A 16,561-nucleotide genomic window follows, 5' to 3' on the forward strand; every position below is an offset into this window, starting at 1 on the left:
CCAACATCAATACATATTGTTTGTTTTGGTAATATTTTGCAGTTCCTTATCAACTAACATGGAACATTTTCAGCTGAAAGTGATACGCTACTCCACACCTCAAACAATTCTGTTTTCCACAGTACCTTCTCCGGAGCCGCATTAAAATGATTTCAATTTGCAGGACTGACATGAAAAGCAGTTTTAATGGATCACATTTTAAAACCTTGGCATACCTTGATACCGGTAACCAGCCCATCACTACTGCGAACAAGCCCCCAATAAGAAACATCAATTAGGAATCGAATTTGTAAAGATCCGGTGTATTAGCCTTGACTGATGACCTTGTCTTATAACCAGCATTTAATACTAATGCCTCAAATACACTATCCATGAAACTTAGAAAGACAGAACTGGAAAAGAAATATGCAGTAAAGAGTTACATGAGAGAAAAAAGTTTAACAATATGCAGAGACCAGATAAAGCTCGGTATTGGATTTATGCTAGAGTACAAGTGGCTTCAAAATGTCTCGAGAGAAAGCGGTCTCCTCTAACTTACTGACGCATGCCTCAAAAATATCATAGGACAAACATCTTGAGACAGAAATCATAGATCCAAAAGAAACCGTCAGAGAAAACAGATCTCCTCCCCGTCACTGGGAACTGATGGCTGATCATTTATATCTTGTTTTTTCATCTTGTAAGCATTCGATTTCTTCCCTGTAACTCCATGTAGTTTTATGACTGTGTCTGTATTGCTGCCCTTTTGCATCACCATGCCATGACTTTAAAAGATGCAAACATATTCAGGGGTGCTGGTAAGGGGCTACAATATTGAAAAATAGACTGGTTTAATTAAGAAATAGAAGAATTTTACCTACAACACTTATACAATATTATCTAAGCATAAGCTTAGTTTAAATTTTAATTTAAATTTCCTTTTCCATGCATTGCAGCAGCAAGCAAATCTGAGTTTGAATGTTAGAAAAACACAAATTTATTTATACATCTTTGTGTGTGCCTGAAACTGACCTTCAGTTTCATGGGTGCATAAAGTAGAAGATTTTCTCTATATTGACAATATCCCAGTGTGGAGACGATTTAGCTTTGCTAATAGAAGACGGATGGACCAATTCCATCCGTTATATATTAGAAACCAGCTGCTGCTACAAATTTAAATCTGCGCACACTGACCAGGCTTTGTGACTTTATAACGGACCACAGGTGTAGAAAAAAAGTAGTTGAAATACTTTGTGGTAAAACATACATTTCAGCCTACTCATTGTGGAGAGAAAGGTGTAGATATATTTAAAAAATAAAGTCCACATCTCATGGGTTTACAAATGACTATGGCTTGAAACCTGCTGCCAAGAAAACACAACAGAAGCTTGAAAAACCCCAAAACTGATCCCTAACATGAACTTACCAAAGGTAGATTGTGGGCCTAAATCTGTCTAAATATTTTAGAAAGGACCTAAAAGGTGAATCATAATTATGTTCAAGTGTGAATATTCCAGTCAGAAATGATTGACCTAATTAATACAAAAAAAGTAGGAATATTTTCATAGACAACAACCTGCTAAAACTTGAATGTTGTTTAAATAGGATATAGGATTTTATGTTTCAGTAAATGTTGTATAGTGTTTTAACAAGCGCATCATTTTAAAAAGCTTAAGAGGTTCTGATATTTTCAGCAATCTTCATACTTTATGTTGGCTGAAGCCATTTTTAACCTCAACAATAAAACAGCAATTGAATATTATGGTAATTTCTTTGTACTTCCAGTGACTGGATAAATGACTACAACATTTTTCAGCTCTCTTTCCAATACTGCAGTCAGCACGGAACTAAATAAAATATCTAAACATTTGATTAAAGCGTGATTAAAATACTCCTTTTCACAACTTGTCATTGGAAATTAAGGTTCCATTTACTCTGGAAACAACTCGTTTGGCAATTATTCTCTCAGCATAATCAGGTTTCTCTTTCAAATTAACATTCTCCCATGTATATATAAAATGTATTTTCTTAATTCAGTTATTTTTTTAATGAATAGCTTTACAGAGATAAGCAAATTATCAATGACTGAATGAGAGTATAGTTTGAGTAAAAGGTAAAAGATTTAAACATAAATCGTTTTTCTTGTCAGTGGCTTGGATTTCAATGGGACAACCTGTGTAAATTAAGGTTAAATAAAAAAAAAAAAATTAATCCAGCTTTTCCACAGATCACGGTCAGGGACAGTGTGTTTTTAGTCAATGTCGATCATAATATGTGCTTAGCTTTCAACAGAGAGAACCTGTGCCTATGGAGGAAAAAAAGTATGAGATGCTTTAAGTCTTGTCACTTTCATCCTTGCTAGCATCTTCTTATTTTTAAAAGTACACAACTTAAGATAAGAGAGAGTCTCTGAGAGTATTCTTTCATCTTGAAATGTTTCTGATATTTCCCAATAATAACTGTGATGGTTACATGCAATCAAATTTTACATACACTTGTATGTAGTGTTTCACTGTATTAATGGACTTAGATATTTACTAGAGAAAATTAGTGAACAGGCAACATAATAACGACCAACACAGCAGACAGCACATGGACATAGTTTGAAGAAATACAAGAAAGTCACAAAATGCCACATGTCATGTCAAGAATACAACAGTCATCTGAAAGAAGATGCTGGTCACATGAGAAATAAAAATTGATTTGCAAATCTGGTAGACATGGCCCAAAACATTTGCAGCAGAACATATTTCTACAAAGTATTAACTCAATACAACAAAGACGAGACATATTTTAGATGTTACTTGTAAACTTTGTTGTTGTTGTTGCTTGTTGTTTGTTTTAACCATTCATTATTTTTCCTTTCACTTCACAGTTATTTGTTCCCTTTGGTTGATCCATCAAAATAAAGAATAAATTAAATTAATTGAAGTATTTTGTTGCATGATGAGAACATTTGAAAACAATGTAAAGAATGACGATATTCTTTCAGGCACTATAACATTAAAAATACATATATCACTTCTTAGTTCAGAGATATACATTTTTTGCATAATGAGGAGGGATATTTGTGTGAATAATCCCACTTTTAAGGGCACAGTAAGTGACGATCCACGGCGCAAAGCCCAGTGGACGAGTCAAGACTAGGCAAGTGAAAGCAGCAGCCATGTGTGGATGGAATAGACATCTAAGATTTACTTTCCTGGCGATCTAACCCATGGTGAAACATTTATCATGCTGCACAGCATGCCTGTTTTTACATAATCTGCAAGTACAAACAACAGAACACCTCAAAAATCCTCTGTCACGATAACAGAACACAGCAAATGCACTCCGAGGGAGGTTTTCAATTATTGATGCGTGAAGTAGGCATATACATCATTTTGTTCTGTCCATGTTATGAGCTGTATAAACCGTTTTCACGGTTCATATCATGAGCAGCACAAACACATCACAAATGCCTAGCAATGCATGAGAGTTTATGTCAAAGTTAGTCCGCTGTCATTCATCATTCGTCTTGATCAATGTGCTGAAAAAACAAACAAAAAAAACAACAAAGTGACTCACTGAGGAGGGAGGAAAAAGACAGAGAGAAAGTTTGGAGTTCAGAACAGAATGACAAGACGCCAGCATGTTCGATGAGTTACAGCGTCTCCAAAAATCCTCCTGAGGGACGCCCCTTCCCGCTGTCTTCAGTTGCAGCTAAAACCAATTCTTTATGTTTAGTTATTTTTTCAGTATTTATGAGAAATAGTCTTAGATTTTCCTTGTTTTCTCCTCCTTTGCAGTTGTTGTTTATGCCTGCTTTTATTCCCTTCTCACCACTCCTTGTCGGCTCACAGTCAACTCTTGAAAATCACTTCATGTTCAGTAGTTTGCCATTGTGATGACTGACAACAAACCATTAATGCTACTTTCTTTGAACTGTATGACTCGACTACGTTGTGTTAATAACCTGTGCACCAATACACAAACATTAGAACTAGACCAAGAAAACTGAACAAAATTCTGTCGTTTCAATAAGAGACATTTTCCTTTAGATTGCATGCATGTTGGCGGTATTATCATTACTTACCCGGAGAGCACATGGCACCGGCATGTACTATAGGATGAAGGCAAGGCCAGCGTGGGAGTGTGATGCTCTGGGCAATGTTCAGCCACCTACCTAAGCATTGTTGCAGATCCTTTTACACCCTTTCTTGGAAATAATACATGGCCGAGACCTCTTTCAGACGGATAATGTGCCCTCCCACAAAGCAAAAATAGTTCAGGAATGATTTGAGGAGAAAAATAACACAAAATGTCTTAGACTTAAAGCATCTGCTGCTAACATCTTGTCACCAGACGCCTCAGTCGACCTTCAGAGGTTTGATGGAACCCATGCCTCAATGGTTTATTGCTGTTTTGTATGAAAAAGAGGGCAAAACGTTGTTAGGCAATCAGCCATTATGCAGCACTAAGGATGTTTGAGTAGTAATTGTTCCCATGGAGGCAGGTAGACAATGTTAATTTATGAAATGAAATTTTAGCATGACGTAACATTTGTATGGCATGGTTCTACATTGAGGGCTCAAAGAACAAAGCGGACCATTGTGTAGTTAGACAACACAATTGAGAAGTCACACAAATGTCTGTAAACATTCAAGGGATATCTTCAGCAAAACCTTTATAAAACAGCTGCAGTATGGGCAGCAACTTCAGAAAGGGAAGGTTTGCAGAGCTTGATAAATGGACTTAATCTGGCTCAATCTGTAAAGGACATTTGTGCAAAGAGATAAATTAAGTTAGTGATGGGAGTGAGGTAATACATAAACTGTGGGTGAAACCTGGATCTTCACAACATGATTTATTGTTATTTTTCAAAGGAAAGCAATGACATCTGCGTTAACATCAAGACAACTAAGACTAACAGAGATTCAGTTTTTAATATTTAGTGGGCAGCAAGGAAAGGGAGGATATATCCCTGTAAATCTATTCCCATGAATCAGAAAAAAAACCTAAAGCAGGTTTAACGTAAAGAAAAGTTAAATCATTTCGAGTTTAAAAAGGGTAATGCAGGAGTCTCAAATAATAAATCTGTCTTTATTGGCACACTGAATAAAACGGAAGTAATGGCGGGAGACAGGACAGGATATTAAAATGATAAAACAATGGGAGTTACATCCAATTTTAGTCAGAGGACTGCCAAAGATTTTAAATGATCCAATTGTCCGGATAAAACACACCGCGGAAACTTGATCCGAGAGGACCCACGGGACTACTTCTAACATCACTTTTCCAATTGAAGAAGGAATAGGTTTTGCTTTCCTGTAGGATTCATGCGTCTGTCAGGGTCAGCCTTCATATGTAATAGGATAAAGTTCACTCCCAGTGGATTCTTTCGTTTGAGTCTTTCAGTCCAAACCCTCAATTACTTTAAGACACAAATCTCAAAACATGTCAACAAAAAGCCACATTTCTGAGTGAAACTTGAAGCTCAAAGCATATTGAAGTCAGGTCCCCACGTTGTGTTTATATTTATAAAACTACTGGAGGCCAAACAGGTAGAGACTTTTTTTTTCTTCTTCTTTTTGTCTGGGAAGGCTCATTTCACAGTACAGTGGAGAGATTATTGTGTTGCCTCCTTAGTAATACTAATAGGATTTCTCCAATATCAAGGATTTGCTGCATTTAATACGAAAAGTTGGAAGCTTGAACTCAAGAGTGAGGAAGGATTTTTCTGTGATGCTGTAGTAAAAAAAAAAAAAAAAAGATATGTTTGACCTAAACATAAAATATTAAATATATCTGTTTGGTTAGCTTCATTCTCATTCAGTTAATGTAATTCTAAGTGTCTGACCTAACATGGAGAATACCAACTCTCTCTGTGCATAATGAATAATAAGTGATGAGCAATTGTCTGCGTTCCAAAGTCAAAGATCCCATAAGATGCAGTTATTCGCTGCTCTCCCCAGTTTCCAATTAGTGCCACCCAAATCCCAGTTTTCAAACGTGATTTCATCTCTGCAACAAATTACAATTTATAATTCTGGCATTTACATTTACGAAACACAGTTAATCAGTGGGTATAACGATTAACAATCGTTATTGGGGTAAAATGAGTAAAAAGAAACTCCTCAAGCGTAACAAGAAAGTGGTCGGATAATTAAAGGTGCTATGATGAAGTGTCATGCTCACTGGAACTGAAATAGATTCCTTATATCTGTGACTGATGTATCAATTAAACAAAGAAACAGCAACTACTGCAAGGCAGAAATCGGTATTTTGTTAAGTAGTTTTATTTTGAAAGCATTTGTTTCTGTGCCTTATGTAGCCATGAATCTCAGTCCTGTTGTTTGGACGACTACTTGAATCAGCAAAATTCTGAGTAAGACTAACCATTTTCTTTTTCTTGAAGGACCTTTGCTGTCTCCAAAAATGTCCAATGCACACACTAACACTAAAAGAGCAGGGTGAGCAGTGGCTCACTTTAAGTCCTTAAAACAGGCTCCAGTGAGCAAGGTGTGTTTTTTTTTTCCAGTAATATTTACCACAGACAATTCAGTAAAATATCTGAAAATTCACACAGCTCAAAATGCCTAAATTTCTTATCTATCGTATATCACATCAAACCAGTTAATATCAATATTAAACAGTCAAAATACCCAAATAAAGACGTTCAGGTTTTTGTTAAGTTGAATGTGCAGCAATTTGTTGAAATGTTGTTTTGTTGCCTAATTCTGATCTACTTAGAGATTGTATTTTAGTGATTTGTTGCCTTTGTATTTCTGGGTATGTCTGTGAAATGTTCTGGGGTTTTTTTGTGTTTCTGGTTCACCCTGTACTTTCCCTCCATATGTTAGTTACCTATTGTGCCGCAGGTTTATCCGCTTTCTTACTTACCTGTTATTATTGTCCATCTGGTGTCACAGGAGCCTATAGTCATTGTAAGTCAGCTTATAATGGTAGACCAGCAGTGGGAACTGGGCAAATGAGAAGGAGACTTACTCACTTACAATATCCTTAGATAGGCTGGCAACCAGCATGCCTGGGCTGGCCACTTGTGATACACTTTCTTCTTTAAAGGAAACTTTATCAAGAAAAATCAATAAGTTTCTTCTGGCATGCAATACCTTTTAAGTGTCTTGCTCTGCATGTGTTGACGTGTTTTTGTGATGAGAATCCAGGGCATTCTGCTTTCCAGTATTATCAGAGTAGGATGCGACAGTGTCAGAATTATTTGAAAATACAAAAAAATAAAGAATTCTTATAAAATACAAGCTGGTTATTAACAAGTGTCCTGTGTTCACACAGAATCTTGTTGTTGTTGTTTTTTTTTACCTTGTACTCAATGGTTCTCAGTTCATCTGTTTCTCAAAGACCAGCCGGTATTCTTAGCGACTAGATTTATATTTGAACACTTTTATGAAAGTTTCCTACTCATTTTGCAGCAAATCTGTAATTCTACCAGGTAAAAGAAATTTATTTAAGTATAATTAAGTAACAAACACAGACGTAAAATGTGCTCATGTTTTATTATGTAATAAGGAAAATCTGATGATCTTCCTGCACTGCTGCTCCTTACCCTAATATAACTAACATATGGCCACAGGTGAAACAACATTTACTGCAGTAAAATTCTCTGTTTTAAATGGAGCTAAACAAAGAGTGTTTAATAGTATGAATGTGTGATTGGAATTGATTTAGATTTTTTTTTTCTTTTGATTGGTTTAGAAAACAAGAAGCAAATCTGTCCTTAAGAGCAAATGTGAAGCTGCTGTTTCCTCACAGTTGCACAGACACTTTATGTACCCAGGCAAATTTATACGTATAAAAAAGAAACTGAGGATAATGCTCATAAAAAATAAAAATAAAAACAACCAAATACAAAGACCTCAAGATTAATTAAAATTTCCCTGGGGAACATACATGCTGAATGAAAATGCGGCAACCCTTGTTACGGCGTCAACGACAAACGTGTTTGAGTTCAGGCCCACAGGGATAATAAGAGAAAGGTCGGTTTTCCACACCCCGAGGCACGGCGAGCTGCTGCAAACCCTGACGCCTGAACAAAGCAGGTACGCGAGGCTCTGACCTCCAGTGCCTTGAGGAAATGCTGGCATCTGTCCATGGTTGCTGCAGAGCAATCAAAGAGTGTCTGGTTAGCTTTCTTTCTCATACATCCCTATCGCCGTTCACCCACTAGCCCTCCATCAACCACAGCTTCAGCGAGTGTAGTAAAGCTGTAGCCATAGCAACGGAGGGCCTGCCAATGTCCTTGGGGATCATTTCTTGACAGAATTCCCCTGTGTCTTCATTTAGCGAAAGGTTGCTCCCTCTGCTGAGTAACTGTTTATCTTTGCAGACGTGTACGCTGCGGTGGCCGTTGGCCGCCTTTATCATCCTCCCATCTGTTAGGTCCTACCGCTCCACTCGTTCTGGATGCTGAAACTAATCCCCCCCAAAACTTGTGATAGGAATTTAAAGCTGCCAACTCCGAGTTCCATCCAAAAAGCCCCGGGACAGTAAACAGGGCGAAGAAGGAAAAGGGGGAGGAGTGAAACATCTTTTTGGATAACAATCAGGTTGGTGGCAGAGCACCGTTTCAGCTTTATTTTAGTTCCAGTGTGTTCCTTACTCGCTGCAAGGTCATCTTCTCATCACTGAAATTACAAATCAGGCTCTGAAGGTGTTTCTGACTTAACCCTCTGCAATCGTTGCACGTCCCTCACAAACCGCCAGTCAGAGGGAAGATGTACGGGACGGGTTTGCTTCCAGTAACAGATGGTGGAAAGAAAATGACGTTAGAAGAGAGTGGAAGGATGGGAAACATCAGCTCCGCCAGAATAAATTGGAAGTATCAAAACGACACAATTCCTCTTTAGAGGCAGAACAAGCAAGAGTAGGATCTTTGATCTCCGTTGTGCACCTTTGATATGTCTATAGCAGGCCAGCAGTGAAAAAGACACGAACTCTGAATACTGAAAGATTCTTTGAAATTAATATTTTATAAACAGATGGGTTAAAACATAGTTCCATTTTTACAGATTTCTTCTGGATTTTTTTTTTTTGTCACCCTCACATGTTTCAGATCATTAAATACATTTTTTGTAGCATTCAAACTCTATCAAAGGGAATAAAAAATGCAGTTTTTAGATTTTTTTTGTGTTTATTACAAGAAAAAAGCAATCCCAGCTAATCTAGTTTAATGGGAAAAAGTAATCACCCCCCCCCCCGCCCATCCCAGACCGGTGGCTTTTACAATAACCATTTGTCATTTTGCTCCCGTCAAAGCACAACATTTTTAAAGTTCTGCCACAGCATCTCGATGAGATTCAATACTGAACTTTGTCTAGGCCACTCCAAAACTTTCATCTTGCTTTCTGAGCCATTCAGAGTTTGCAGACTCTGAATGTGCAGAAGAATACAATACTGTCCTGATGCATAACCTACTTGCTCTTGAGCCAAAGACCACAAAGTGTCTGTCAGACATTTTCCCTCGGGATTTTCTGTCAAAAAGCAAAATTCATGACTTCATCAATTATGGCATATGATATAGACCCATAACTGGCAAAAAGTTATGGGTCAGACAATAGCACCACCACCTCACCACTGTCAACATGAGCTCTTTTGTCTGAAGTTGTGTGCTAGTTTTAAAAAAAAGATACCATAACAAGAAGTTTGAGTTTTCTCTTGTCAGTCCACCGAATGCCTTACTTAAAGTGTTGTGGATCATCGAGATCAAGATGTTTTCTTGACATTTTTCTTCTTTTTTTTTTTTTTTTGGTTAGAAGTGTTTTTGTCTTAGAGCTATAGTTTCCCATGGGTCTAATTTTGCCAAGACTTTTTCTTATTGTTAAAATATGAGCAATGACCTTAACTGAGACAAGAGAGGCCTGCAGTTCTTCAGATGTGTTTCTGAGCTCTTTCCTTATGACTAGTTAATGCGCTCTTGGAGAAATTTGGGCCTGCCACTTCTGAAAAGGTTCATGGCTGGTTCACATTTTCTCCAGTTGAGGATAATAGCTCTCAAAGAACTATATCAAACTGGAGTTGAGTAGTCTGCCTCATTTAACATGTGTTAAAAGGTGGGATTTGACACACTGCAGCACTCCTGATGTATATCGCCCCTTCATAAATAACTTTATAACCTCTTCGACACTGACAGACATAATTAACTTTGTTTCTTTTCTGATTTTGAATTTAATTTGATCAGTGCATGGCTTCATACCTTTCTTCCTGTTGTCAGACATGTTCCATTTAACTGATTTCTTGATTCTAAAGAGGCATTATTTTGTCACATATAACCATATTTTTTTACTTTAAAAAAATAAAATTATCATTTGAAAAAAAAATTACAGTGGTTGTATAGGTTTTATTAATGGCAAGTAACAGGTCAGTGTGACCAGAAAGCAAAGCCAGATAAAATCCTTGAGGGTGCAAAAACTTTTCCCCACAATATTGTACATGATTATTTTTGAAATAAGAAATGTTTTTAATATAATGCATTTGTTGATGTGGAATAAGCTTATTTAACACAGTGACACAAGGCAGAAATTAATGATGCATGACGCAACTGTACATAATCCATGCTCCCCTGTAGCCCTGCACAAGCGCAACATCCTAGAAGAATATAAATCTAAACTATTGACCATTTTGACTCGCCCTCCTCTCTTTTCACTGACTGTGGCACTCAGAGAGATATTGGCTCTCAACATTGTGTCCCTGCATAACAATCCTGGGATAGTTCAGCCATGCTTTTTGTCTCCATCTTTCTATTCCAGCCCATCTGCACCATTAACATCACAATCCGCGTCTCATCTTGAGTCAGCAATCATCGCGGATATGGGCATAAATATCTGGTTTTGCTCTCTCTCACACAATGATTTCCATTTTTTTTTTTTTGTGCCCCAAACACATACTCACTCTTTTTCAGTAGCCTTGCTTTCACGGCCTCCCACGCAGGCATCTGTAAAAGAGCATGTGTGGTTCGCAGCGTTCGTGCGGTCCACGCAGGCAGAAACTGTCAGATTCTGAGCCCTTAATGTGTTACATCCTCTGTGTGCTGCTGGTTCCTCATAATTGCGGGTTTTGCTGCCAGATACCTAAGGCAAATATTTTTCCAACATCGTTGACTCTGTTTTTATTTTTTTTACTTCGGTTTGTTTTATGTGGAAAAACTTTACGAGGCAGATTGGTTGCGGGTGAGAAAACAGAACGTCTCACCTGCTTGTTTTTATTTCTGCTTTCTTCCCGTGAAACAGGTGGATGATTGCGACACAGAGAGCAGCCTTTGCAGCGCGACCCCGTCCCATGTTGCTCCCTCCTCTCAGGGAATGGCCAAGGTCCAGGATGGACACACGAACGCATGTGAAAGGTGGAGATTGTTTGCGAGCAGCCTATCAATAAATCAGCAATAAAACAATCATTGTTTTATTCCTGTCCAGTGGTCAGCTGGTGGTGTTTTTTCAAATAGTGATGCTTCCTGAACCTGCTCAGATTTTGACAGTTTACATCCATGAGATTCATCTGTCATGAAATTTAAAGTGGATTTAGCTTCCAAACAAAACAGCTTTGGTGGAAGAATCTGTTGATGGGACACATATTAGTCAGAGTACACAAACCTTTACAGAAGTGAAGGACAAAAACATCAGTGATGAAGAAAAAGCATAAAGTCCAATTTGCAGTTTGTTTTGAAGAGCGCACAACCAGCATGTGGCAAACATGTGGTTGAAACCAATATGAAATGTTTGGGCCCACGTGAAAAGTAACATATTGCATTTTGCAAACTACATTAAACTGAATTCATGATGAAATGAGGTGGCGGCAGCATCATGTTGTGTTGATTTATTTTTTTTTTTCGATAGCCAGAAAGCTGTTGTAAAACTGAGATAAGCGCTGACCAGTCCAGTAACAAAGGTTGCTGGAGGCTGCTTAAGACTTTAAACTGGGTTGGAGGTTCACCATTCAGCAAGATAATTACCCTAAACATGCAGCCAGAGCTGCAATGGAATAATTTAGATCAAAGCATATCCACACAAATATGGCCCAGTCAAAGTCCAGACCTAATTCCCATCAAGTGTCTGTGAAAATATATGTTCACAGACATATACAGTCTGACTGAGCTGAGCCAGAAGTCTCTAGATGTACAAAGCTGGTGTTGACATTACCCAAAAGACTGCCAGCTGCATTTGCAGTAAAAGATTATTATCAAGATGTTGATGCGGAAATGCTGAATGCCACACTTTTTAATGTGCACATAATGTCCCAACAAAATACATCCCAGTTTGGGATTGCAAAGTGTCACCATGTGTTCAATGCGCAAATTCTGAATTTCTGAATTTGCATTTACCTCACAGCACTGACATGTTAGAGGAGAGCCACGATGGTATGGACAGTGGCACCCTGAGTCCTCCTTCAGCTCGACAGGTTACCATCAAGCGCCACCCTTCTCAAGGCTTCGGCTTCATAGCAGGCAGCCAGAGGCCTGTCATCGTTCGCTCCGTCTCTGCCGGTTAGTCAGCATGTATGTTTGGAAGAAAGAGACACCTGACGTGAACAAGAGGGACTTCGTCAGATGAGACTATAATTTATTTTACTGTATGTCTTTTCTCAATAGACGGCCCCTCCTTTGGAAAACTTCTCCCTGGAGACCAGATCTTGGCCATAAACGAAGAGACGGTGAGCGACGCGCCACGAGAGAGAGTCATAGACCTTGTAAGGTAACATCCTTTACTGTCCCAGGAGGGAGGGAGGGCGGGAGGAGGAAGAGGGTCTTAAAGTCAGGGGACCAGCAACAATGGCAAATGGGAACAAAAATCTAAAGACTCGGGTAAAGAGGATGGACTGAAAAGAACAAACAGTTTCTCACAGCATCAACAGCAAACCTGTGGATGACTCAGTCCTTTTGCAGCCAAGGAACAGCAATAAAGCAGCAGATAAAAACTGTTCTTTCAGTGCTGCACTCTGTGTGGCATTATCTAACTCCGTCCACTCTCTGCTGTCTCTCAACAGACGCTGCAAAGACACCATAGTTCTCACTGTGCTGCAGCCCCATCAGGTAATACAATGGGGTGCTCTCCCTTTCATCCCCTCCTCCCTGAAGATTCCTCCTTGTCCTCGTCAGTCGCAGCTCTTTTTCCCTTTCCGTTTGAATCGTACGGCTAAACAAAAGTGCAGTGTTCTGTTCCAGTGGTGCAGAGTGAGGACGTACATTAGTATTCATGACCTTGCTCCGTGCACTGTAATTTCTTTTCCTGGTAACCCTGCACAACAACTCCAAGTGGGGACATAAACAGCCACATGAGACTTTAATAAACAAGAGTTTTTATGTGGATGCATCATTCCCTGCAGAAAACAATAGAAATGTACAATTAATCTTGGTAAGAACCAGCAGAAGATTTTATGTTGTTTGTTGCATAAAGATAAAAAAACAAGCAAACATTAAAATAAAGCATCTTATCATTTGGAAGCTAGAGTTATGATATGTCTACATAAAATTCTAAAGGTTAGACAAATCTCAAATGAAGAAACTTTTGTTTCTGTGGATGATGCTTTCATTTAAATCTTGCACCTGCAACTTTACACCCAATTTATTTGCTGGTTCTTTAATGCATGTCTTTTTAGTGCGAGTCATGACTCACTTGTAAGTCGTACATCAATCAGCAATGCTTCACAGAGTAACCATCACTCTCCTTATGTTTTTAGTCACCTAAGTCTGCCTTCATAAGTGCAGCCAAAAAGGCCCGCCTGCGAACCAACCCTCCTAAAGTGCGCTTTTCAGAGCAAGTGTCGATCAGCGACCCGGACTCAGTAAGTTTTAGCTGCATTAAAATAATTGCTGTTACCCTTTCGTCCCCTTCTTTGCAAGCTTTTTATTTTTCAGCAGGAATCATTAAAAAAATATAAAAAAAGAGCAAAACCACCTCTCTCTTCTATCTCTACTTTACGTGAGTGCATCGGGCAGAGACGGGAAGTTTGGTCAACCTTTTTGACACTAAATAAATTGCTTTTTTTTTTGTGACAGATTTTGCTTCTCTTAAGTGCAACTTGTGACTCTTTTGTTAGTTGTTTGAAAACAGCCAAAAAAAATAAAAATTAAAAATGCTCCAGCTTTTCAGTTACGAAGGACATGATGACGATCCTAAGTGCTTAAATAGAAAGCAACTGGATTTTTCGCCAATCATCCAGAAGTCTTTGGTTCTGATCATGTGCTGGGAGCTCCAAGCTTATAAATGGTAGGTGGAAAGATTACACTAATAGGGACAGTAAGGACAAGTGGGTTGCTGACCCAAACACACTTCCTGTCATATTTATTTTTGGGTAGCTGCCCAGAGAAAAGTTGTAATGTAAGGCACTAAGCATCCTTTAGTGAGGAATTTTAAGCAAAACATTTAGCTCTCTAGTAAATTATTTAAAAATGTCTTCCCTAAGTTTTAAATTTACCTCACTGAAATGTGCAGGCACCCTGGCCAACACTTGCGGATTCTTCCAAATAAGACCAATATGCGAGTTGTTTTACTCACATGTTTCAGAATGTGAATGGCTGTGGAATCAGCCAGCAAGGCAAGTTAAGGCTGCATTTTAGGTGTTAGAAAGGAGGAACATGAGGCGACCGTCTATGATTGCTATTGGCTTTTCATTTGAAGTGAAAATGGCTCCACTCTTTCCTCCTTTTTCTCTCTTTCTGTACGTTCTGTATGTTCCTCACTGCACCGGGCGTTTGTGTTTGGATGTTTTCTCCCTGTGGGGAACGAGTCTCTCTCCAAATACCCCTATCACACAATTGCCTATCTGTCTGGCATTTCAGGGGTGCAGGAAGATGCGCAGCTTTCAGTAAATAAAGCACTACCACAGAAAATTTGATCGCCAGCTCAGCCAGCAAAGCAAAGATTTTTTTGGACATGTCAAAAACTCATGAAAAATTGCACGTGATCATGTCTGAAACATGAGATATGAAATTATTTATGGAATGTGCTGCTCAGTTGTCACAGTAATTACCCCCTAACATTAATCATTGCCATGCTAAGCTATGCAGATACTCTGTCTATGCTGAGGATAAATACAAATAAAAAAAACTTGACTGTGAATTCCACACATTTCATCCTAAAACACTTGTTCAGCAAAATGTACTTCAAGTTTAAACCCCACAAAATAAATGTTTTTAATACAGGAAAAAAAGCTACGTGACAGCAGCTTTATCGCAATCATTCAACGTTGATTCATCATTCAACAGTGATGATTTTTAAATAACATTAATGCTGCAAAGTTCACAAAGATGTCAAGCATCATCAATTTAACAAAGGACCAAACATTTTTTAGTTTGGTGGAAGAACAAAGACAGCAGTATTGCTCATCACAATACTCCTGTCAGTCACGATTCTTTAAATAAAGCAACAACAGACTCTTGTGGAGCCACTTCTGTTTGGCTTTTTCATTACACCTGACTTCAACATCTGCTCTGCCCTGACAGGGCCATATCATGGGAAACAAGCTATTAAGACAATTAACAGTTTTTTGTTATTTTTTTGAGCAGATATGGAGGATGGAGTTTGTAAAGGGAAGTGATGGAGCTGGTTTTAATGTTTTCACCAGTGCACCGTAGTTGTAACGAGAAAAATCAGTTCACTCTATGCTCTCGGTTCGGGACATGCTCTTACATTACAACTGTTCTTTGATGATCAGGAGCTGCCCAGGTGTCTCCTATGTCTCACCTTTAGGATGAAAGAAAGTCATAGAAAGTAACAAATAGAGGAAATGTTAAGAGAAATTCTGCGATCTTTGCGAAAACTTGTTAAGGCTTTCGAGACCCTCTCTTGCATGTCATGAAAAATCTCTCTGCTTTGTCTTATTACCTTTGGATTGCATTTTTTTTTTTTCCTGATCACAAATCCAGGAAAATCTGTTCTACATTCTGAGAACAGAGTCATTTTCTTCTAAATTCTTTTGCATGAGGTAAAATAAGTTGACATTAAGAGGAGAGTTCCTTTTTCATCTGATCCAAGTTAAGAAAAACTGCACTGCATATCAGATCTTTTCTCTGTCAGAGTGCTCCGAGTAAAGGCAGCAAGGTTGAATTTAGCCCCTCATTTATGACTCTCCTCCATCCAGTTTTCTTTACATGGCATAAATATTAGATGTGTAAGCCGGAGAAAATTAATAATCCCTTCTTTGATCATAATACTATGCGTAGGATAGCTGCTTTGCCCCTTCTCAGTCAGGTAAGTAAGTTAAAAGATCTCTTCCTTGTTTACTCGAGGCGTCTTATCTCTTCTGCTTTCCATCGATTCCCACCGTCTGATGCCGACCAACCATTACATTTGATTATGTTCATTCCCGATCGCCTTTTTAACTTATTTCCACAGCCTTCTTCAATCTGAACAACCCGTTTTTCCTCTTCGATCTTTCTTTCAGACGATGCTTAAGGACGACTCCTTGCTGCTCATACCAAATGTGCTGAAGGTGTTCTTGGAGAATGGACAGATTAAATCTTTCACGTTTGACAGCCGCACCACTGTCAGGGTACGTATGAAGGCTGCCGAGCTGCCGTGACAAAGAAATTCAGGTAATAGTTTTATTCTAGCAAAAATTAAATTGACATTAT

At 38.5% G+C, this 16,561-nt stretch overlaps 1 protein-coding gene across 4 annotated transcripts in view; it reads left to right on the forward strand.

Annotated features, from left to right (window-relative positions):
- Nucleotides 1-16,561, forward strand: part of frmpd3 (FERM and PDZ domain containing 3) — a 101,968-nt gene that overhangs the window by 68,073 nt on the left and 17,334 nt on the right. For all 4 annotated transcript variants that reach the window (XM_015042475.1, XM_015042478.1, XM_015042476.1 and 1 more), the window contains 6 exons: nucleotides 11,223-11,335; nucleotides 12,318-12,472; nucleotides 12,578-12,680; nucleotides 12,973-13,018; nucleotides 13,666-13,770; nucleotides 16,372-16,479. In XM_015042475.1, the coding sequence (XP_014897961.1) occupies nucleotides 11,223-11,335; nucleotides 12,318-12,472; nucleotides 12,578-12,680; nucleotides 12,973-13,018; nucleotides 13,666-13,770; nucleotides 16,372-16,479 (630 nt within the window). The remainder of the gene's footprint in view (nucleotides 1-11,222; nucleotides 11,336-12,317; nucleotides 12,473-12,577; nucleotides 12,681-12,972; nucleotides 13,019-13,665; nucleotides 13,771-16,371; nucleotides 16,480-16,561) is intronic.

This window comes from Poecilia latipinna, unplaced genomic scaffold (assembly GCF_001443285.1).
Source record: "Poecilia latipinna isolate Pla-1442-1.1 unplaced genomic scaffold, P_latipinna-1.0 Scaffold591, whole genome shotgun sequence".
Classification (NCBI taxonomy): Eukaryota; Metazoa; Chordata; class Actinopteri; order Cyprinodontiformes; family Poeciliidae; genus Poecilia; species Poecilia latipinna.